General features: G+C 47.1%; 1 protein-coding gene and 24 non-coding genes across 25 annotated transcripts; all 25 read right to left on the reverse strand.

Moving 5' to 3' along the window:
* Positions 1-113: 113 nt before the first annotated feature.
* On the reverse strand, positions 114-195 carry TRNAL-AAG (transfer RNA leucine (anticodon AAG)). Its single transcript has one exon. It is a non-coding gene; the product is annotated as a tRNA-Leu (tRNA).
* Positions 196-741: 546 nt separating this feature from the next.
* On the reverse strand, positions 742-823 carry TRNAL-AAG (transfer RNA leucine (anticodon AAG)). The gene has a single exon. It is a non-coding gene; the product is annotated as a tRNA-Leu (tRNA).
* A 232-nt stretch (positions 824-1055) lies between these two features.
* Positions 1056-1137, reverse strand: TRNAL-AAG (transfer RNA leucine (anticodon AAG)). The gene has a single exon. It is a non-coding gene; the product is annotated as a tRNA-Leu (tRNA).
* Positions 1138-1526: 389 nt separating this feature from the next.
* TRNAL-AAG (transfer RNA leucine (anticodon AAG)) lies at positions 1527-1608 on the reverse strand. Its single transcript has one exon. It is a non-coding gene; the product is annotated as a tRNA-Leu (tRNA).
* A 546-nt stretch (positions 1609-2154) lies between these two features.
* Positions 2155-2236, reverse strand: TRNAL-AAG (transfer RNA leucine (anticodon AAG)). Its single transcript has one exon. It is a non-coding gene; the product is annotated as a tRNA-Leu (tRNA).
* Positions 2237-2782: 546 nt separating this feature from the next.
* On the reverse strand, positions 2783-2864 carry TRNAL-AAG (transfer RNA leucine (anticodon AAG)). Its single transcript has one exon. It is a non-coding gene; the product is annotated as a tRNA-Leu (tRNA).
* A 5406-nt stretch (positions 2865-8270) lies between these two features.
* Positions 8271-8352, reverse strand: TRNAL-AAG (transfer RNA leucine (anticodon AAG)). The gene has a single exon. It is a non-coding gene; the product is annotated as a tRNA-Leu (tRNA).
* A 1327-nt stretch (positions 8353-9679) lies between these two features.
* TRNAL-AAG (transfer RNA leucine (anticodon AAG)) lies at positions 9680-9761 on the reverse strand. The gene has a single exon. It is a non-coding gene; the product is annotated as a tRNA-Leu (tRNA).
* A 232-nt stretch (positions 9762-9993) lies between these two features.
* On the reverse strand, positions 9994-10075 carry TRNAL-AAG (transfer RNA leucine (anticodon AAG)). The gene has a single exon. It is a non-coding gene; the product is annotated as a tRNA-Leu (tRNA).
* A 702-nt stretch (positions 10076-10777) lies between these two features.
* Positions 10778-10859, reverse strand: TRNAL-AAG (transfer RNA leucine (anticodon AAG)). Its single transcript has one exon. It is a non-coding gene; the product is annotated as a tRNA-Leu (tRNA).
* Positions 10860-10934: 75 nt separating this feature from the next.
* TRNAL-AAG (transfer RNA leucine (anticodon AAG)) lies at positions 10935-11016 on the reverse strand. Its single transcript has one exon. It is a non-coding gene; the product is annotated as a tRNA-Leu (tRNA).
* Positions 11017-11248: 232 nt separating this feature from the next.
* Positions 11249-11330, reverse strand: TRNAL-AAG (transfer RNA leucine (anticodon AAG)). The gene has a single exon. It is a non-coding gene; the product is annotated as a tRNA-Leu (tRNA).
* A 232-nt stretch (positions 11331-11562) lies between these two features.
* On the reverse strand, positions 11563-11644 carry TRNAL-AAG (transfer RNA leucine (anticodon AAG)). Its single transcript has one exon. It is a non-coding gene; the product is annotated as a tRNA-Leu (tRNA).
* Positions 11645-12033: 389 nt separating this feature from the next.
* Positions 12034-12115, reverse strand: TRNAL-AAG (transfer RNA leucine (anticodon AAG)). The gene has a single exon. It is a non-coding gene; the product is annotated as a tRNA-Leu (tRNA).
* A 546-nt stretch (positions 12116-12661) lies between these two features.
* Positions 12662-12743, reverse strand: TRNAL-AAG (transfer RNA leucine (anticodon AAG)). The gene has a single exon. It is a non-coding gene; the product is annotated as a tRNA-Leu (tRNA).
* A 232-nt stretch (positions 12744-12975) lies between these two features.
* TRNAL-AAG (transfer RNA leucine (anticodon AAG)) lies at positions 12976-13057 on the reverse strand. The gene has a single exon. It is a non-coding gene; the product is annotated as a tRNA-Leu (tRNA).
* Positions 13058-13446: 389 nt separating this feature from the next.
* Positions 13447-13528, reverse strand: TRNAL-AAG (transfer RNA leucine (anticodon AAG)). The gene has a single exon. It is a non-coding gene; the product is annotated as a tRNA-Leu (tRNA).
* Positions 13529-13917: 389 nt separating this feature from the next.
* On the reverse strand, positions 13918-13999 carry TRNAL-AAG (transfer RNA leucine (anticodon AAG)). The gene has a single exon. It is a non-coding gene; the product is annotated as a tRNA-Leu (tRNA).
* A 546-nt stretch (positions 14000-14545) lies between these two features.
* On the reverse strand, positions 14546-14627 carry TRNAL-AAG (transfer RNA leucine (anticodon AAG)). The gene has a single exon. It is a non-coding gene; the product is annotated as a tRNA-Leu (tRNA).
* Positions 14628-18362: 3735 nt separating this feature from the next.
* Positions 18363-19638, reverse strand: LOC119165417 (uncharacterized). Its single transcript, XM_037417597.2, has one exon. The coding sequence runs from the start codon at positions 19626-19628 to the stop codon at positions 18363-18365; it is 1266 nt and encodes a 421-aa protein (XP_037273494.2). The 5' UTR covers positions 19629-19638.
* Positions 19639-20230: 592 nt separating this feature from the next.
* TRNAL-AAG (transfer RNA leucine (anticodon AAG)) lies at positions 20231-20312 on the reverse strand. Its single transcript has one exon. It is a non-coding gene; the product is annotated as a tRNA-Leu (tRNA).
* A 389-nt stretch (positions 20313-20701) lies between these two features.
* Positions 20702-20783, reverse strand: TRNAL-AAG (transfer RNA leucine (anticodon AAG)). The gene has a single exon. It is a non-coding gene; the product is annotated as a tRNA-Leu (tRNA).
* A 232-nt stretch (positions 20784-21015) lies between these two features.
* Positions 21016-21097, reverse strand: TRNAL-AAG (transfer RNA leucine (anticodon AAG)). The gene has a single exon. It is a non-coding gene; the product is annotated as a tRNA-Leu (tRNA).
* A 232-nt stretch (positions 21098-21329) lies between these two features.
* Positions 21330-21412, reverse strand: TRNAL-AAG (transfer RNA leucine (anticodon AAG)). The gene has a single exon. It is a non-coding gene; the product is annotated as a tRNA-Leu (tRNA).
* A 232-nt stretch (positions 21413-21644) lies between these two features.
* TRNAL-AAG (transfer RNA leucine (anticodon AAG)) lies at positions 21645-21726 on the reverse strand. The gene has a single exon. It is a non-coding gene; the product is annotated as a tRNA-Leu (tRNA).
* Positions 21727-21938: the final 212 nt, after the last annotated feature.

A 21938-nucleotide genomic window follows, 5' to 3' on the forward strand; every position in this document is an offset into this window, starting at 1 on the left:
CCTTAAACAAGCGCCTTAGACCGTTCGGACATGCTACCGATGGCTGCCACTATTTTATAATACAATATTCAATATATTGGATGAACGACCTTGTAACGAAGCAATAAATATTTTGGCAGTAGTGGGATTCGAACCCACGCCCCCGAAGAGACTGGTGCCTTAAACCAGCGCCTTAGACCGCTCGGCCACGCTACCGATGCTTGGTAATATATTATATTGCAATGTTAATTGAAGTGGACAAACGATTAGGTAGAGAAGCAATAAATGTTTCGGCAGCGTTGGAATTTGAGCCCACGCCCCCGAAAAGACTGGTGCCTTAAACCAGCGCCTTAGACCGCTCGGCCACGCTACCGATGCTTCGAAATATATTAAAATGCAATGTTCAATGAACTGGACGAACGAACAGGTAGAGAAGCAATAAATGTTTCGGCAGCGTTGGAATTTGAGCCCACGCCCCCGAAGAGACTGGTGCCTTAAACAAGCGCCTTAGACCGTTCGGACATGCTACCGATGGCTGCCACTATTTTATAATACAATATTCAATACATTGGATGAACGACCTTGTAAAGAAGCAATAAATGTTTTGGCAGTAGTGGGATTCGAACCCACGCCCCCGAAGAGACTGCGGCCTTAAACCAGCACCTTAGGCCGCTCGGTCACGCTACCGATGGGATGCACTCTTTTATATTACAATATTCAATACATTGGATGAACGACCTTTTAGAGAAGCAATAAAGGTTTTGGCAGCGGTGGGATTCGAACCCACGCCCCCGAAGAGACTGGTGCCTTAAACCAGCGCCTTAGACCGCTCGGCCACGCTACCGATGCTTCGTAATATATTATAATGCAATGTTCAATGAACTGGACAAACGATCAGGTAGAGAAGCAATAAAAGTTTCGGCAGCCTTGGGATTTGAGCCCACGCCCCCGAAGAGACTGGTGCCTTAAACCAGCGCCTTAGACCGTTCGGACATGCTACTGATGGGGAGCACTCTTTTATAATGCAATATTCAATACATTGGATGAACGACCTTGTAGAGAAGCAATAAAAGTTTTGGCAGTGGTGGGATTCGAACCCACGCCCCCGAAGAGACTTGTGCCTTAAACCAGCGCCTTAGACCGCTCGGCCACGCTGCCGATGCTTCGTAATACATTATAATGCAATGTTCAATGAACTGGACAAACGATCAGGTAGAGAAGCAATAAAAGTTTCGGCATCGTTGGGATTTGAGCCCACGCCCCCGAAGAGACTGGTGCCTTAAACCAGCGCCTTAGACCGCTCGGCCACGCTACCGATGCTTCGTAATATATTATAATGCAATGTTCAATGAACTGGACAAACGATCAGGTAGAGAAGCAATAAAAGTTTCGGCATCGTTGGGATTTGAGCCCACGCCGCCGAAGAGATTGGTGCCTTAAACCAGCGCCTTAGACCGTTCGGACATGCTACCGATGGGGTGCACTCTTTTATAATGCAATATTCAATACATTGAATGAACGACCTTGTAGAGAAGCAATAAAAGTTTTGGCAGCGGTGGGATTCGAACCCACGCCCCCGAAGAGACTTGTGCCTTAAACCAGCGCCTTAGACCGCTCGGCCACGCTCCCGATGCTTCGTAATATATTATAATGCAATGTTCAATGAACTGGAAAAACGATCAGGTAGAGAAGCAATAAAAGTTTCGGCATCGTTGGGATTTGAGCCCACGCCCCCGAAGAGACTGGTGCCTTAAACCAGCGCCTTAGACCGTTCAGACCTGCTACTGATGGGGTCCCCTCTTTTATAATGCAATATTCAATACATTGGATGAACGACCTTGTAGAGAAGCAATAAAAGTTTTGGCAGCGGTGAGATTTGAACCCACGCCGCCGAAGAGACTGGTGCCCTAAACGAGCGCCTTAGACCGCTCGGCCACGCTACCGATGCTTTGTTATATATTATAATGCAATGTTCAATGAACTGGACAAACGATCAGGTAGAGAAGCAATAAAAGTTTCGGCATCGTTAGGATTTGAGCCCACGCCCCCGAAGAGACTGGTGCCTTAAACCAGCGCCTTAGACCGTTCGGACATGCTACCGATGGCTGGCACTATTTTATAATGCAATATTCAATACATTGGATTAACGACCTTGTAGAGAAGCAATAAAAGTTTTGGCAGCGGTGGGATTCGAACTCACGCCCCCGAAGAGACTGGTGCCTTAAACCAGCGCCTTAGACCGCTCGGCCACGCTACCGATGTTTGGTAATATATTATATTGCAATGTTAATTGAAGTGGACAAACGATTAGGTAGAGAAGCAATAAATGTTTCGGCAGCGTTGGAATTTGAGCCCACGCCCCCGAAAAGACTGGTGCCTTAAACCAGCGCCTTAGACCGCTCGGCCACGCTACCGATGCTTCGAAATATATTAAAATGCAATGTTCAATGAACTGGACGAACGAACAGGTAGAGAAGCAATAAATGTTTCGGCAGCGTTGGAATTTGAGCCCACGCCCCCGAAGAGACTGGTGCCTTAAACAAGCGCCTTAGACCGTTCGGACATGCTACCGATGGCTGCCACTATTTTATAATACAATATTCAATACATTGGATGAACGACCTTGTAAAGAAGCAATAAATGTTTTGGCAGTAGTGGGATTCGAACCCACGCCCCCGAAGAGACTGCGGCCTTAAACCAGCACCTTAGGCCGCTCGGTCACGCTACCGATGGGATGCACTCTTTTATATTACAATATTCAATACATTGGATGAACGACCTTTTAGAGAAGCAATAAAGGTTTTGGCAGCGGTGGGATTCGAACCCACGCCCCCGAAGAGACTGGTGCCTTAAACCAGCGCCTTAGACCGCTCGGCCACGCTACCGATGCTTCGTAATATATTATAATGCAATGTTCAATGAACTGGACAAACGATCAGGTAGAGAAGCAATAAAAGTTTCGGCAGCCTTGGGATTTGAGCCCACGCCCCCGAAGAGACTGGTGCCTTAAACCAGCGCCTTAGACCGTTCGGACATGCTACTGATGGGGAGCACTCTTTTATAATGCAATATTCAATACATTGGATGAACGACCTTGTAGAGAAGCAATAAAAGTTTTGGCAGCGGTGGGATTCGAACCCACGCCCCCGAAGAGACTTGTGCCTTAAACGAGCGCCTTAGACCGCTCGGCCACCCTACTTTTTTTTTTTTTTTTTTTTTTTTTTTTTTTCTTTATTGCCTGTTTTCGGCTCACGTAAACAATACACATATTAACTGATACACAACACAATCCAAAACATTGTAAAAACCGTGGCTCAAACGATGTGGCCACGCATCTGTTAAAATGTTTTTATCGTCGATAGTAATTCGACGCGCGGCAACCATTCTGGGGGGAATTCCTCCAACTTTTGTTCATCCACAAAATTTCTTATATACTCTTTGAAGTACTGGGTGGGTGCTCGTGCATCTACATCAAAGTGCATGGCTGCCATCCTGGATTTCCAAATGCTATGAAGAGCCATAAGCATTATCATATCATATGGGGTACCATCGTCACTTTGTATTTGCAAATAGCGGATGCCATATGCATCAATGGGGAAGTCTTTTTTGATCGTGCGCTGGAGCACGTCCCAAAGAAAAACAGCATCCCAGCAGTCAATGAATACATGCTCAATTGTCTCCTCCTTTCTGCATATTATGCAATGCGTGCCCCAAGGAACGTAAAACCCCTTTGCAGCCATCCAGGTTTTGACGGTCAGCGTACCGGTATGTAATTTAAAAAAGAAATTCTTAGCACCTGGTGATATTTTCATCGCCTTGACGCGCTTTAGTACAGTGTGGCCATGGCATACATTGTAAAGGGACCGATACAAAGGCACTGGTAAAAACACATCACGTAGGTCCTTGTACAACTTTCTTCGTCGGACTTGACTCAAGTATTCAAGTGAAAACCGCACTGACAGAAACCTACAAGAAAGTACAACTTCGCGGAGAAAGCCATAAACACCACCAGGTACGCTGCAGGTTGATACAACCATGTTAGGCAAGTGTTGCCCCAGGCGAAGTTGACAGACAGTGCGAAGGAATGGGTTGTCGACGTCTCTAAAGAAACAAAATCGATTGACTACCTGTCTTAAAAACAAATGCGACAAGCCGAGTCCTCCATTTCGCACTCGAAGAAATAAATTGGTCCGACTCGATCTTTCCCAAGACGATTCCCACACAAAGACAGCGAACACACGGTGAAATTTTTGGATGTTTACCCTTGAACAATGTAAGACTTGTAAGATATACCAAATTTTACTCACTAAGAATATGTTGCAAATTGTGGCTTTAGAAAACATAGACCAATTCCAGCCATTCCACTTGTTCACTCTTTCCCGCAGGTTATCCACTTGGCTCCTCCAGTACGAGTCGCTGTCTTTGTAGCATTCGAGGGGGGCACCCAAGTATTTCACCGGTGTCGTAACAAACCTTATGCTGGCAAAACTGTCTGGGGTTTCTGCCCAGTCACCTTGCCAAAAGCCAAGGCATTTTCCCCAGTTTACAGCGCTGCCACTTGCAACACAGAAGTTAGTAACGCATTTGACAGCATCTGCTATGCTGTCAGAGTCCGCGCAAAAAATGGCAATATCGTCCGCATACGCCAACAGTCGGACTTCAACCTCGTGCAGCTTAAACCCACGAACACAGTCATTCTTTATGACACTCAAACAAAAGGACTCTATGTACAAACAAAACAATAGTGGTGAGAGAGGACAACCCTGACGGACCGAACGCTTGACTGGGATGCGCTTCCCCACCACCTTGTTAACGATTAGCCGCGTTGAGCAGTCTCGGTACGCCATGACAACCCCCTCTTTGATTATTTTCCCTAAATTCACATAATCTAGGATGCACAACAGAATTTCATGAGGCACCCTGTCAAAAGCCTTCTCGAGGTCGATTTGCAGCATTGCGACCCGCGCACCAATAGCGTCACAACATTCGAGGATGCTCCGGGCTGCGTGTATATTCGTGAGGATAGTTCGACCTTTAATGCCGCACGTCTGATGCGGCCCCACGAGCTCCGTAATGACTGTTTGCAACCTTTTAGCTAGGATTTTCATGAATATCTTGTAATCTCCATTAGTGAGGCAGATTGGGCGGTAAGAATTTACTTTGCGCAGTGCAACGGGGTCTTCCGATTTTGGTATAAGAACAGTGTGAGATGACGAAAAGGACGGGGGTAATATTTTCAGCTCGAATGCCTCATTATAAACGTCGGCTAAGACTGGTGTTATTTCAAACTTGAAACACTTATAGAAGACGGAAGTCAGACCATCAGGGCCAGGCGATTTCCCGGGATGCATACTTTCAATAGCACTGTTAACTTCCTCTTCCGAAATGGGTTCCTCCAATAATTCTTTTGCATTATTGTCAAGCTTTGGCATCAGCGGTAAAAAATCTTTTCTAAACGATCTACATCAACTGAGCTGGCGGCGAATAAACCATTGAAGTGCTCAAAGAAAGCACGCTTGATAACATTTGCGACATCGCTGACTTCACCCTCGTGTTCAATTTCTGTTATCTGATTACGACGCGCATGCCACTTTTCTGAGCCCAACGCCCTTTTTGACGGTGCTTCTGCCGTTATCAGTCGCTCGGCTCTTGCCCGAACCATAGCACCGCGGTATCTTTCGACATCGAACCGCTCAATTTTACTTTTCAACGCGCGAATATCTTCAAGAAACATGCCGGGCATTCTACATTCTTCGAGGAGCAATTTTTCCAGGTTTCTGCGCATGAGCTTTTCTTCTGCTCCTTTTTCTCTGCTTATAGCGCTCGAGCGTTCCAAAGCCTTCAATTTAACGACCTGCTTGAAGTTCTCCCATTTTTCTCTAAACGTCTTTTTACTGCGAACTTTCATTTTTTAACTTCCGTCATTACTTCCTCCATAAATTTTTCATCACTCAGCAGATTCGAATTCAATTTCCATAGTTGCCACTCGAAGGCCCTTTTCGTTTCTTTCGTGCTAGCTACTACAAAGCTAACCAAGCAGTGGTCACTAAATGAAACGGCGTTAACACGGTATGCCTTGCAAAGCGGCACCAATTCTACACTCACGTACGCCCTATCTAGTCGGGCATGGCTGGCTGCCTGAAAGTGGGTGTACTGCATAGTCCGGCCACCACCGAGACATTCAGCCACATCCTCCAAACCATGTTCTCCTACCATATCGCTTAAGACAGCCGTACTTGCATCCCTGTAATGTCGTTCACTAGTTTTGTCTTTGGCTGAAAGGACGCAGTTGAAATCGCCAATAATGATTAGAAGCCTATTACATTTGGTATACTGCTTTAGTTGTTCGAAAAATATGCGTCTTTCGTCAGTGACAGTCGGTGCGTACAAGCATATTACGCGCCATTCCAATCCCGAAAACAAAAGATCGCAAACAATGAGCCGACCAGACGGACATGACGTTGAGGCTTCTACTTTAGCACCCAGACTCTGTCTGACGAACAAAACGCAACCGGAAGAAGTCCCTATGGCATGGCTAACTATAGCAGAATACCGTGGCAAGAATTGGCGCACCATGCCCCCAGTTTCATCATCACCATGGACTTTATCTCTTGGACTGCCAGTATGTCAAGGTCGAGGTCACTTACTAGCCGATAAAGTTGACATTGTTTTCTCCGTGAGGCCAGGCCACGCACATTTAAAGTGGCCACACGGATTGAATTTTCTATTTGCACCATTGTAAGGCTACGAAAAACCCAGGGGCATGGCGCTTACCTTACAACTGCAATTCCTTCCTGAACGCCTTGTCCGAGTACAGTCCTTAAGTTGGCGAAGGCGGCGTTTCCGCCGTCTTGCGCTCCGACGAAATGTTTGGCCGTGGCCGGATGGTAGGCCGCCGAGCGGGAGTCGTCTTGGCGGGTGGTTCTTCCAGCGAGGCAGCAGTGGTGCCCTTGTCTTTTTTCCCTTCGTCACGGGGACACTTCCCCGTCACAGTGCCACTGTCGCTTTCAATCCCAGTCATCGGTTCAGCCTCGGAGGGGGTCTCGTCTGCTGAGCCAAGACACGTGTCGCCGGTGCTGCTTGCATCCACCTTTTCACTACTTTCGCCTACGCCTTCATATGGAAGCCCGGCGTCGGGCTTACCTGGTGCTTCACACACGCTCTCTTCTTGACGGCATGACGACCCATGTTCCACAGCACAGCTCGGGTTAACTCCTGCTGTTTCTTCCGAGTCTGCTTCGTCCATGAGGTGCTCCAGTGCATCACTTTCCTGCGCTGGTCCAGTCACACTGGCATATGTCTTCGCGCAGTCGGCGTCTTCGTGGCCGAAGCGGCGACAACGACTGCAGCGGGGTACTCGGCAGTCGCGACGTATGTGACCGGTACTCTTGCACCGTAGGCACAACGGTGCACGGCCTGGAACGACACGAGAGTCAGCTCTCCGGCAATCTTGAGCTGGTGCGGAATGTCATCCACCTTGACGTCAGCTTTAGTCCCACAGACCGCGTCGTTGAGCCCTTTTCTGTGATGCCCGGTGCTCGCCACTTCTCCCGTTTCACTTCGAACACTTTCCCATAGGGAGTCAAGGCAACACGCACGTCTTCGTCGGTCACGCCGTGCAGCAACCAGTGAAACTTCAAGCGAACCTCGCGGTTATTTGGGTCAATGAGCAAACATGGGCGATCCTTTACCTTCACATCGATGGCGGAGAGTAACTTCCGAGCAGCCTCAGCACTCGTCAGTGTCACAGCCCATACGTGGTTCATTTGATACGCCCCCAACGCCAAAACGTCGTCGAGCGCACCAAGCTTGGCCAAAGTGTCCCGGTAATCTTCGACGCGGTAAGGCCGGGCTCTCGGATCACCATGCATGAAAACGGTATTCGCAGCGATGCGTCCGGAAGGCAGATTGGGCAAAATCACCTGATAATCGTCGGCGCTAGGCGCAAAAACCCTGTCACTGCGGCCCGGTCGGGCCGCTGATACCGCTCCGTCGGAGGGGAACATTCCGCGACCGTATGGCTCGAAAGCCGGAAGTGGAATGCGCTCGGCCACGCTACCGATGGTTGGTTATATATTATAATTCAATGTTCAATGATCTGGACAAACAATCAGGTAGAGAAGCAATAAAAGTTTCAGCAGCCTTGGGATTTGAGCCCACATCTCGAAGAGACTGGTGCTTTAAACCAGCACCTTAAACCGCTCGGCAAACCTACCAATGGCTGGCACTATTTTAGATTATAATATTCAATACATTGAATGAACGACCTTGTAGAGAAGCAATAAAAGTGTTGGCAGCGGTGGGATTCGAACCCATGCCCCCAAAGAGACTGGTGCCTTAAACCAGCGCCTTAGACCGCTCGGCCACGCTACCGATGCTTGGAAATATATTATTATGCAATGTTCAATGAACATGACAAACGATTAGGTAGAGAAGCAATAAACGTTTCGGCAGCGTTGGGATTTGAGCCCACGTCCCCGAAGAGACTGGTGCCTTAAACCAGCACCTTAGACCACTCGGCCACGCTACCGATGGCTGGCACTATGACATAATTCAATATTCAATACATTGGATGAACGATATTGTAGAGAAGCAATAAAAGTTTTGGCAGCGGTGGGATTTGAACCCAAGCCCCCGAAGAGACTGGTGCCTTAAACCAGCGCCTTAGACCGCTCGGCCAAGCTACCGATGCTTGGTAATATATTGTAATGCAATGTTCAATGAACTGGACAAACGATTACGTTGAGAAGCAATAAAGGTTTGGCAGCGGTGGGATTCGAGCCCCCGCCCACGAAGAGACTGGTGCCTTAAACCAGCGCCTTAGAACGCTCGGCCACGCTAGCGATGCTTGTTAATATATTATATTGATGTTCAATGAACTGGACAAACTATTAGGTAGAGAAGCAATAAAAGTTTCAGCAGCGTTGGGATTTCAGCCCACGCTCCCGAAGAGACTGGTGCCTTAAACTAGCACCTTAGACCGCTCGGCCACGCTACCGATGGCTTGCACTATTTTATAATTCAATATTCAATACATTGGATGAACGACCTTGTAGAGAAGCAATAAATGTTTTGGCAGCGGTGGGATTCGAACCCACGCCCCCGAGGAGACTGGTGCCTTAAACCAACGCCTTAGAACGCTCGGCCGCGCTACCGATGCTTGTTTATATATTATATTGCAATGTTCAATGAACTGGACAAACTATTAGGTAGAGAAGCAATAAAAGTTTCAGCAGCGTTGGGATTTGAGCCCACGCCCCCGAAGAGACTGGTGCCTTAAACTAGCACCTTAGACCGCTCGGCCACGCTACCGATGGCTTGCACTATTTTATAATTCAATATTCAATACAATGGATGAACGACCTTGTACAGAAGCAATAAAGGTTTGGCAGCGGTAGGATTCAAACCCACGCCCACGAAGAGACTGGTGCCTTAAACCAGCGCCTTAGAACGCTCGGCCACGCTACCGATGCTTGGTAATATATTATATTGCAATGTTCCATGAACTGGACAAACCATTAGGTAGGGAAGCAATAAAAGTTTCAGCAGCGTTGGGATTTGAGCCCACGCCCTCGAAGAGACTGGTGCCTTAAACTAGCACCCTAGGCCACTCGGCCACGCTACCGATGGCTTGCACTATTTTATAATTCAATATTCAATACATTGGATGAACGATCAGGTAGAAATGGAATAAATGTTTTGGCAGCGGTGGGATTCGAAACCACGCCCCCGAGGAGACTGGTGCCTTAAACCAGCGCCTTAGACCGCTCGGCCACGCTACCTATGCTTGGCGATATATTATAATGCAATGTTCAATGAACTGGACAAACGATTAGGTAGAGAAGCAATGAATGTTTCGGCACCGTTGGGACTTGAGCCCACGCCCCCGAAAAGACTGGTGCCTTAAGCCAGCACCTTAGACCGCTCGGCCACGCTACCGATGGCTGGGGCTATTATATAATTCAGGATTCAATTCATTCAATGAACGACCTTGTAGAGAAGCAATAAACGTTTTGGCAGCGGTGGGATTCGAACCCACGCCCCCGAAGAGACTGGTGCCTTAAACCAGCGCCTTAGACCGCTCGGCCACGCTACCGATGGTTGGTACAATTTTATAATGCAATCTTGAATAAACGGGATGAACCACTATGCAGAGAAGCAATAAAAATTTTGCCAGCAGTAGGATTCGAACCCACGCCCACGAAGATACTTGTGCCTTAAACCAGCACCTTAGACCGCTCGGCCACGCTACCGATGTTTGGTTATATATTATATTGCAATGTTCAATGGTCTGGACAAACGATCAGGTAGAGAAGCAATAAATATTTTGGCAGCGATGGGATTCGAACCCACGCCCCGAAGAGACTGGTGCCTTAAATTAGCACCTTAGACCGTTCAGACCTGCTACTGATGGGGTCCCCTCTTTTATAATGCAATATTCAATACATTGGATGAACGACCTTGTAGAGAAGCAATAAAAGTTTTGGCAGCGGTGAGATTTGAACCCACGCCGCCGAAGAGACTGGTGCCCTAAACGAGCGCCTTAGACCGCTCGGCCACGCTACCGATGCTTTGTAATATATTATAATGCAATGTTCAATGAACTGGACAAACGATCAGGTAGAGAAGCAATAAAAGTTTCGGCATCGTTAGGATTTGAGCCCACGCCCCCGAAGAGACTGGTGCCTTAAACCAGCGCCTTAGACCGTTCGGACATGCTACCGATGGCTGGCACTATTTTATAATGCAATATTCAATACATTGGATCAACGACCTTGTAGAGAAGCAATAAAAGTTTTGGCAGCGGTGGGATTCGAACCCACGCCCCCGAAGAGACTGGTGCCTTAAACCAGCGCCTTAGACCGCTCGGCCACGCTACCGATGTTTGGTAATATATTATAATGCAATGTTCAATGAACTGGACAAACGATCAGGTAGAGAAGCAATAAAAGTTTTGGCAGCGGTGGGATTCGAACCCACGCCCCCGAAGAGACTTGTGCCTTAAACCAGCGCCTTAGACCGCTCGGCCACGCTACCGATGTTTGGTAATATATTATAATGCAATGTTCAATGAACTGGACAAACGATTAGGTAGAGAAGCAATACAAGTCTCAGCAGCGTTGGGATTTGAGTCCACACCCCCGAAGAGACTGGTGCCTTAAACTAGCACCCTAGGCCGCTCGGCCACGCTACCGATGGCTTGCACTGTTTTATAATTCAATATTCAATACATTGGATGAACGACCTTGTAGAGAAGCAATAAAAGTTTTGGCAGCGGTGGGATTCGAACCCACGCCCCCGAAGAGACTGGTGCCTTAAACCAGCGCCTTAGACCGCTCGGCCACGCTACCGATGCTTCGTAATATATTATAATGCAATGTTCAATGAACTGGACAAACGATCAGGTAGAGAAGCAATAAAAGTTTCGGCATCGTTAGGATTTGAGCCCACGCCCCCGAAGAGACTGGTGCCTTAAACAAGCGCCTTAGACCGTTCGGACATGCTACCGATGGCTGGCACTATTTTATAATGCAATATTCAATACATTGGATCAACGACCTTGTAGAGAAGCAATAAAAGTTTTGGCAGCGGTGGGATTCGAACCCACGCCCACGAAGAGACTGGTGCCTTAAACCAGCGCCTTAGACCGCTCGGCCACGCTACCGATGCTTGGTAATATATTATATTGCAATGTTAATTGAAGTGGACAAACGATTAGGTAGAGAAGCAATAAATGTTTCGGCAGCTATGGAATTTGAGCCCACGCCCCCGAAAAGATTGGTGCCTTAAACCAGCGCCTTAGACCGCTCGGCCACGCTACCGATGCTTCGTGATATATTAAAATGCAATGTTCAATGAACTGGACAAACGATCAGGTAGAGAAGCAATAAAAGTTTCGGGAGCCTTGGGATTTGAGACCACGCCCCCGAAGAGACTGGTGCCTTAAACAAGCGCCTTAGACCGTTCGGACATGCTACCGATGGCTGCCACTATTTTATAATACAATATTCAATACATTGGATGAACGACCTTGTAACGAAGCAATAAATATTTTGGCAGTAGTGGGATTCGAACCCACGCCCCCGAAGAGACTGGTGCCTTAAACCAGCGCCTTAGACCGCTCGACCACGCTACCGATGCTTGGTAATATATTATATTGCAATGTTAATTGAAGTGGACAAACGATTAGGTAGAGAAGCAATAAATGTTTCGGCAGCGTTGGAATTTGAGCCCACGCCCCCGAAAAGACTGGTGCCTTAAACCAGCGCCTTAGACCGCTCGGCCACGCTACCGATGCTTCGAAATATATTAAAATGCAATGTTCAATGAACTGGATGAACGAACAGGTAGAGAAGCAATAAATGTTTCGGCAGCGTTGGAATTTGAGCCCTCGCCCCCGAAGAGACTGGTGCCTTAAACAAGCGCCTTAGACCGTTCGGACATGCTACCGATGGCTGCCACTATTTTATAATACAATATTCAATACATTGGATGAAGGACCTTGTAAAGAAGCAATAAATGTTTTGGCAGTAGTGGGATTCGAACCCACGCCCCCGAAGAGACTGCGGCCTTAAACCAGCACCTTAGGCCGCTCGGTCACGCTACCGATGGGATGCACTCTTTTATATTACAATATTCAATACATTGGATGAACGACCTTTTAGAGAAGCAATAAAGGTTTTGGCAGCGGTGGGATTCGAACCCACGCCCCCGAAGAGACTGGTGCCTTAAACCAGCGCCTTAGACCGCTCGGCCACGCTACCGATGCTTCGTAATATATTATAATGCAATGTTCAATGAACTGGACAAACGATCAGGTAGAGAAGCAATAAAAATTTCGGCAGCCTTGGGATTTGAGCCCACGCCCCCGAAGAGACTGGTGCCTTAAACCAGCGCCTTAGACCGTTCGGACATACTACTGATGGGGTGCACTCTTTTATAATGCAATATTCAATACATTGAATGAACGACCTTGTAGAGAAGCAATAAAAGTTTTGGCAGCGGTGGGATTCGAACCCACGCCCCCGAAGAGACTTGTGCCTTAAACGAGCGCCTTAGACCGCTCGGCCACCCTACCGATGCTTCGTAATACATTATAATGCAATGTTCAATGAACTGGAAAAACGATCAGGTAGAGAAGCAATAAAAGTTTCGGCATCGTTGGGATTTGAGCCCACGCCCCCGAAGAGACTGGTGCCTTAAACCAGCGCCATAGACCGCTCGGCCACGCTACCGATGCTTCGTAATATATTATAATGCAATGTTCAATGAACTGGACAAACGATCAGGTAGAGAAGCAATAAAAATTTCGGCAGCCTTGGGATTTGAGCCCACGCCCCCGAAGAGACTGGTGCCTTAAACCAGCGCCTTAGACCGTTCGGACATACTACTGATGGGGAGCACTCTTTTATAATGCAATATTCAATACATTGGATGAACGACCTTGTAGAGAAGCAATAAAAGTTTTGGCAGCGGTGGGATTCGAACCCACGCCCCCGAAGAGACTTGTGCCTTAAACGAGCGCCTTAGACCGCTCGGCCACCCTACCGATGCTTCGTAATACATTATAATGCAATGTTCAATGAACTGGAAAAACGATCAGGTAGAGAAGCAATAAAAGTTTCGGCATCGTTGGGATTTGAGCCCACGCCCCCGAAGAGACTGGTGCCTTAAACCAGCGCCATAGACCGCTCGGCCACGCTACCGATGCTTCGTAATATATTATAATGCAATGTTCAATGAACTGGACAAACGATCAGGTAGAGAAGCAATAAAAGTTTCGGCATCGTTGGGATTTGAGCCCACGCCGCCGAAGAGATTGGGGCCTTAAACCAGCGCCTTAGACCGTTCGGACATGCTACCGATGGGGTGCACTCTTTTATAATGCAATATTCAATACATTGAATGAACGACCTTGTAGAGAAGCAATAAAAGTTTTGGCAGCGGTGGGATTCGAACCCACGCCCCCGACGAGACTTGTGCCTTAAACCAGCGCCTTAGACCGCTCGGCCACGCTACCGATGCTTCGTAATATATTATAATGCAATGTTCAATGAACTGGAAAAACGATCAGGTAGAGAAGCAATAAAAGTTTCGGCATCGTTGGGATTTGAGCCCACGCCCCCGAAGAGACTGGTGCCTTAAACCAGCGCCTTTGACCGTTCAGACCTGCTACTGATGGGGTCCCCTCTTTTATAATGCAATATTCAATACATTGGATGAACGACCTTGTAGAGAAGCAATAAAAGTTTTGGCAGCGGTGAGATTTGAACCCACGCCGCCGAAGAGACTGGTGCCCTAAACGAGCGCCTTAGACCGCTCGGCCACGCTACCGATGCTTTGTAATGTATTATAATGCAATGTTCAATGAACTGGACAAACGATCAGGTAGAGAAGCAATAAAAGTTTCGGCATCGTTAGGATTTGAGCCCACACCCCCGAAGAGACTGGTGCCTTAAACCAGCGCCTTAGACCGTTCGGACATGCTACCGATGGCTGGCACTATTTTATAATGCAATATTCAATACATTGGATCAACGACCTTGTAGAGAAGCAATAAAAGTTTTGGCAGCGGTGGGATTCGAACCCACGCCCCCGAAGAGACTGGTGCCTTAAACCAGCGCCTTAGACCGCTCGGCCACGCTACTTTTTTTTTTTTTTTTTTTCTTTATTGCCGGCTTCGCACAAAAGAAATACAATTTACGATCACTTTTAAACAAGTTTAAAAAAACACCAGCCTGGCTGTGACTGGTTTCATTTAAAACTGCTTCATTGTAGCCAACACATTCAACAACGACACCCATTCAGGTCTTTCTTCTCTGGAAGATAACACGTCTCTTATGTATACAATACTTTCCGTGAAGTATTCATGCGCACATCGGGCATCTTTATCTACGTGTCTTACTGCCATTCTAGTTCGCCACACGCTGTGAAGCACAAGCAACATAAACATATCATAAGGCACACCATCCTCATTTTCTACAGCCAAGAATCTAATACCGTGTGGTGTGATAGGCAAGTCCTTTTTCAAAGTACGCTGCAGAATGTCCCACAGAAAAACAGCATCCCAGCAATCAAGAAAAATGTGGTTGACAGTCTCGGGTTTCTTACAGATAAGGCAGTCCATCGACCACGGAACAAAGAAGCCCTTTTCTTGCAACCATGGTTTTACGGGCAATGTTCCGCTGTGCAGCTGAAAAAAAAATGTCTTTGCACTTGCGCGTACGGTCATCATTTTCACTCTCTTCAATACGTCACGTTCAGCACCAACCTGGTATACTGATCTGTAGATAGGCTGAGGCAGCATTACGTCACGTAAATCTCTGTAAAGACGTTTTCTCTTTACAACAGATAAATATTCCATTGAAAATCTCACTTTCAGTATTTCATATGCCATTATAACTTCTCTTAAATATCCACGTAGGTTACATTTCACAGACATACTTGATACCACATAATCAGGAATCTTATTAGAAAGTACAATTTGTAGAAATGTTCTCACAAACGGGTTACATTGGTCGCGTAAAAAAATATATCTAGACACAATTTGCTTGAGGAAGAGGTGAGCCAATCCTAAACCACCATTTCTTAGTGAATGAAATAAGTTTGTTCGACTCGTACGCTCCCAAACCGACCCCCAAACAAACACAGCTAAGACTCGATGCAATTTCTGCACATTTGCTCTTGACATAAATAGGAACTGCAGAACATACCATACTTTGCAAACAATGAACCAATTGCATGCAGTCGCTCTAGAAAACATAGAAAGTTCCCTACCACCCCAGTTTCTTGTCTTCTCACGAGTGCTCTCACATATCTCTTTCCAGTAATCATCCGTGTTTTTGTAATGCTGGAGGGGTACTCCGAGATACTTCGTCGGTACAAGTGACCAGTTCATATTTGCAAAGTTTTGTGGGGTGGTCTCCCAAGAACCATGCCACAAGCCTAGGCATTTGTCCCAGTTTACTGCACTGCCTGTCATCTTGCAAAAATAGGCCACATGACGTATCACTTCACTGACACTTTCCTTATCGCTACAAAACACGGCAATATCGTCGGCATATGTTAGCATTTTAACTTCACTGTTCATTAGCTGATACCCTTTTATTGTTTCATTGCTAATAATCTTCATGCAGAAAGGTTCCATATATATTGCAAATAATAAAGCCGAAATGGGATCACCTTGCCGCACACCGTTTGTCACTTGAAAGCTTTCAGTAAGTCGCCCATTAATTACAAGACTCGTAAAGCACTCTCTATAGGCCATTTTTACCCCTTCCAAAATGACAGACCCTACATTAACATATTCTAGTATCAAAAAAAGGATATCATGATTTACACGGTCAAAGGCTTTTTCCAGATCTAATTGCAACATTGCAACCTTGCTACCAAACACATCGCAACTCTCCAGCACGCTTCTCGCTACATGAACATTTGTATTTATTGTGCGTCCTTTTATACCACAAGTCTGGTGTGGTCCAACTAGTATTTTCATCATCCTTTGCAACCTGCCTGCAAGAACCTTCATAAACACTTTATAGTCTGTGTTGGCTAAACTGATTGGTCGGTACGACTTGACGGACAATAATTTTTTGGGGTCGTCAGTTTTCGGTATGAGTATTACGTGCGTCTTTTTAAATGAGCCGGGCAGAACCTTTAATCTTATAGCCTCCGTGAAGACACGATGTAAGGCAACAGAAATAACACCTTTAAAAGTCTTGTACAATGCGGCACCAAATCCATCAGGTCCCGGTGCTTTGCCAGCCGCTAGGTCGTCAATAGCTTTTTCTATTTCGGACACTTCAATCGCTATCTCCAGCTGCTCTCTCTCGTTATCAGAGAGCTTTGGTATCAAATGCAGAAACTGATCCTCAAACCCTTCCTCTGCCTTCACTTTTCGGCCAAGTAAGCCTCGGAAATATTCAACAAATACTTGCTCAATTGCTGTCGCTTCACGTACAATACCGCTATCAGTTGCAATCGCTTTGATTTCATTTCGCTTGGCGTATCTTTTTTCATCCCCAAGTGCACGCTTTGTTGGTGTTTCGCCGAGAGATAATTTTTCCGCACGTGCCCTTATCACCGCACCTCTATATTTTTCAATGTCAATTGCCTCCAATTGGTTTTTTTAACTGCCTTATTTCTTTTGTGTACTTTCCTGGCATTTTACTTTCTAGACTCAACGCAAAGTCTAACTGACATTGCAAATCTTTTTCTTTTTCCTTTTTGGCTCTATGTAACACACCGGATCTTTCTATGGCTTTCATCTTTGTCACCTCCTTAAAACGCTCCCAGGCTTCAATCACGTTCGCTTGAGGCTCAGCTAACATTTTGTTAATGGAATCCTGCACAGCTTCAACGAACAATTCATCTTTTAATAATAAGTCGTTTAATTTCCACACGTCCCAGTTAAAGCGTGTCTTCTTCTGTTTATACCCTATAGTGAACATTACTAAACTGTGGTCACTGAAAGACACACTTTTTACTTCATAATTCGAACATACTCGCATTAACTCTACTGACACATAGGCTCTGTCTAGCCTCGCATGGCTTTCGTTCTGAAAGTGTGTGAAGTGCTCTTCTGCAGAGAGCACATCACCAACATCTTCGAGATGACAATCTTGTACAATAGTGCAGAGTAGCGTTGCACTTTGGTCTTTTATGGCTGCTTTTTTTTGCTCTGTCCTGAGGGTTGCAAACACAATTAAAGTCGCCGAGCATAATGACAATCCTGCCACAGCTAAGAAAAGTCTGTAAATTCTCAAACAATAATTTACGTTCAACTTCTTTGTTCGGTGCGTAAACACAGACAACTCGCCATTTTTTATTATTATATGTAAAATCGCAAACTATGAATCTCCCAGTACTAGACACAGTTACAGTCTCCTCAACTATACCAATAGAATTTTTAAGGAACAGTGCACAACCCGCCGACATTCCAACGGCATGAGACACACACACATCGTACCGGGCTCTAAAAGGGGACACCATTCGGTCAGTCTGATCTTGCCCTTCAACTTTTGTTTCCTGAATGGCAATAACATCGAGATCACGTTCCAGCATCAAACGACTTAATTGATACTGCCTTCGTCGAGCGGCAAGTCCCCTGACATTGAGAGTCGCAACTCTCAATTCTGCTTCGACGCTCATAGCCATTAGGACGTGAATGGCCGTCCCGGCCACATGGTTCTCACCTCTGATACTCCTTTATCACCATCAGGTCCAAGGTTCGATATGGTCTGATAGGTCCCCTTTCTTTTGATCACAAAAGTAGAGCGCCGCGCACGTTTCACGCAGCACATTATGCACACTTCACCACTGCGCTCCATTTGTTGGTGCTTCCGCCGGGTCAATACTTGTGTCACTTAATCCAGACCCCCACCTTACGGGGGCTTTTGATCTGAAGGGGGCCCCGCTGAAGGCCCCTTCTGTTGTTGATCTGTCAGTCGCTGATGCAATGTCTGCTGATTCGGCACTGGTTGCTGCTGCGGCAGTTGTGTCTGTTGCACCTGGGTTGGTGGGAGGTTCTCGGCTATTCGACGTTCGCTGAGGATGTTAGGTGCCGGTCTACGGCGCACGTTCATCGCCTTGGCCGGTGGTTCCTCCACTTCTTTCGTTGTAGCAGCCTTCTTGCCTTCCGCCTCTTCCCTGGGCCTTTTACATGTATTTGACGTGTCCATGTTTTCCGACATTTCTTCCTGCGCTGCAAGCGCCGTTATATCTTGTGTGTTCCTCGTGGATTGCACGTCTTTTGTAGAACCCTTGTCTTTGTTAGACGCCGTCTCAGCACCTGTGGGGCGTGGCGTAAGGGGCGTCAACTTGGGTTTCGGTTCCTCCCGACGCGCCCCTATCAGCTCTTCTGCTTCAGCCTCGTCCATGTGATGCTCGGAAAGTTCTTCGCCTCCCGCGGGCCCTGCTACACTTGCATATGTTCTCATACAGCCGCTCTCATTATGCCCAAAACGCCGACACACTGTACAACGTGGGGCTCGGCAATCCCTCCTAATATGACCTGTTCCGCGGCAACGCAGGCATAACGGTGCTCTTCCCGCGACGACAACTAGCGTGAGGTCTCCGGCAATCCGCAACTGATGTGGGAGGTCATCCACCGTGAGGCCAGCTTTGAGCCTGATGCTCACCACTCGCGTCGAAGAGCCTTTGTCGGTGCATCCATACACGCGCCAGCGCTCTCGCACTATTTCGTTCACCTTGCCATAAGGAGCCAACGCTGCCCTCACCTCGTCGTCAGGAACGTTAAACAGTAGCCAGTGTATCTTCAGCTTCGTATCCTGGTGGTTAGGGTCGATAGTGATACAGCGCTGGTTCTTCACCACAATGTCCCCAGCAGCGAGTATTCTCTTCTTGCCCTCCTCGTCCTTGAAAGTGATGGCCCAAACATGATTCATTTGGTACGCCCCCAAGGCAGCAACCTCGGGAAGCAAAGCCAAACGAATAAGAGCGTCCCTGAAATCCTCAACGCGATACGGCCGCGCCTTGATATCAGCGTGCAAAAAGACAGTATGCAGCGTTGAATCATTTGATGGCAGTCGGGGCAAAATAATCTGATAATCCTGTGACGATTCGTCCATGTTCCTGGTACCACGACCGAGCTGGGCCGTTGATGCCGCTCCGATATCGCCGGAGCTCATGCCGCCACGTCCGTACACTACGGTGGCCGGAAGTGGAATCGCTCGGCCACGCTACCGATGCTTCGTAATATATTATAATGCAATGTTCAATGAACTGGACAAACGATCAGGTAGAGAAGCAATAAAAGTTTCGGCATCTTTGGGATTTGAGCCCACGCCGCCGAAGAGACTGGTGTCTTAAACCAGCGCCTTAGACCGTTCGGACATGCTACCGATGGGGTGCACTCTTTTATAATACAATATTCAATACATTGGATGAACGACCTTGTAGAGAAGCAATAAAAGTTTTGGCAGTGGTGGGATTCGAACCCACGACCCCGAAGAGACTGGTACCTTAAACCACCGCCTTAGACCGTTCGGCCACGCTACCGATGCTTCGTAATATATTATAATGCAATGTTCAATGAACTGGACAAACGATCAGGTAGAGAAGCAATAAAAGTGTCGGCATCGTTGGGATTTGAGCCCACGCCCCCGAAGAGACTGGTGCCTCATCCCAGCGCCTTAGACCGTTCAGACATGCTACCGATGGGGTGCACTCTTTTATAATACAATATTCAATAGATTGGATGAACGACCTTTTAGAGAAGCAATAAAAGTTTTGGCAGCGGTGGGATTCGAACCCAAGCCCCCGAAGAGACTGGTGCCTTAAACCAGCGCCTTAGACCGCTAGGCCACGCTACCGATGCTTCGTAATATATTATAATGCAATGTTCAATGAACTGGACAAACGATCAGGTAGAGAAGCAATAAAAGTTTCGGCAGCTTTGGGATTTGAGCCCACGCCCCCGAAGAGACTGGTGCCTTAAACCAGCGCCTTAGACCGTCCGGACATGCTACCGAGGGCTACCACTATTTTATAATACAATATTCAATACATTGGATGAACGACCTTGTAGAGAAGCATTAAAAGTTTTGGCAGCGGTGGGATTCGAACCCACGCCCCCGAAGAGACTGGTGCCTTAAACCAGCGCCTTAAACCGTTCGGACATGCTACCGATGGGGTGCACTCTTTCATAATACAATATTCAATACATTGGATGAACGACCTTGTAGAGAAGTAATAAAAGTTTTGGCAGCGGTGGGATTCGAACCCACGCCCCCGAAGAGACTGGTGCCTTAAACCAGCGCCTTAGACCGCTCGGCCACGCTACCGATGCTTCGTAATATATTATAATGCAATGTTCACTGAACTGGACAAACGATCAGGTAGAGAAGCAATAAAAGTTTCGGCATCGTTGGGATTTGAGCCCACGCCCCCGAAGAGACTGGAGCCTTAAACCAGCGCCTTAAACCGTTCGGACATGCTACCGATGGGGTGCACTCTTTCATAATACAATATTCAATACATTGGATGAACGACCTTGTAGAGAAGCAATAAAAGTTTTGGCAGCGGTGGGATTCGAACCCACGACCTCGAAGAGACTGGTGCCTTAAACCACCGCCTTAGACCACTCAGCCACGCTACCGATGCTTAGTAATATATTATAATGCAATGTTCAATGAACTGGACAAACGATCAGGTAGAGAATCAATAAAAGTGTCGACATCGTTGGGATTTGAGCCCACGCCCACGAAGAGACTGGTGCCTTAAACCAGCACCTTAGACCGTCCGGACATGCTACCGATGGCTGGCACTATTTTATAATACAATATTCAATACATTGGATGAACGACCTTGTAGAGAAGCAATAAAAGTTTTGGCAGCGGTGGGATTCAAACCCACGCCCCCCCCAGAGACTGGTGCCTTAAACCAGCGCCTTAGACCACTCGGCCACGCTACCGATGCTTCGTAATATATTATAATGCAATGTTCAATGAACTGGACAAACGATCAGGTAGAGAATCAATAAAAGTGTCGACATCGTTGGGATTTGAGCTCACGCCCACGAAGAGACTGGTGCCTTAAGCCAGCGCCTTAGACCGTCCGGACATGCTACCGATGGCTGGCACTATTTTATAATACAATATTCAATACATTGGATGAACGACCTTGTAGAGAAGCAATAAAAGTTTTGGCAGCGGTGGGATTCAAACCCACGCCCCCCCAGAGACTGGTGCCTTAAACCAGCGCCTTAGACCGCTCGGCCACGCTACCGTTGCTTCGTAGTATATTATAATGCAATGTTCACTGAACTGGACAAACGATAGGTAGAGAAGCAATAAAAGTTTCGGCATCGTTGGGATTTGAGCCCACGCCCCCGAAGAGACTGGTGCCTTAAACCAGTCCCTTAGACCGTTCGGACATGCTACCGATGGGGTGCACTCTTTCATAATACAATATTCAATACATTGGATGAACGACCTTGT

This window comes from Rhipicephalus microplus, chromosome 3, assembly GCF_043290135.1.
Source record: "Rhipicephalus microplus isolate Deutch F79 chromosome 3, USDA_Rmic, whole genome shotgun sequence".
Classification (NCBI taxonomy): Eukaryota; Metazoa; Arthropoda; class Arachnida; order Ixodida; family Ixodidae; genus Rhipicephalus; species Rhipicephalus microplus.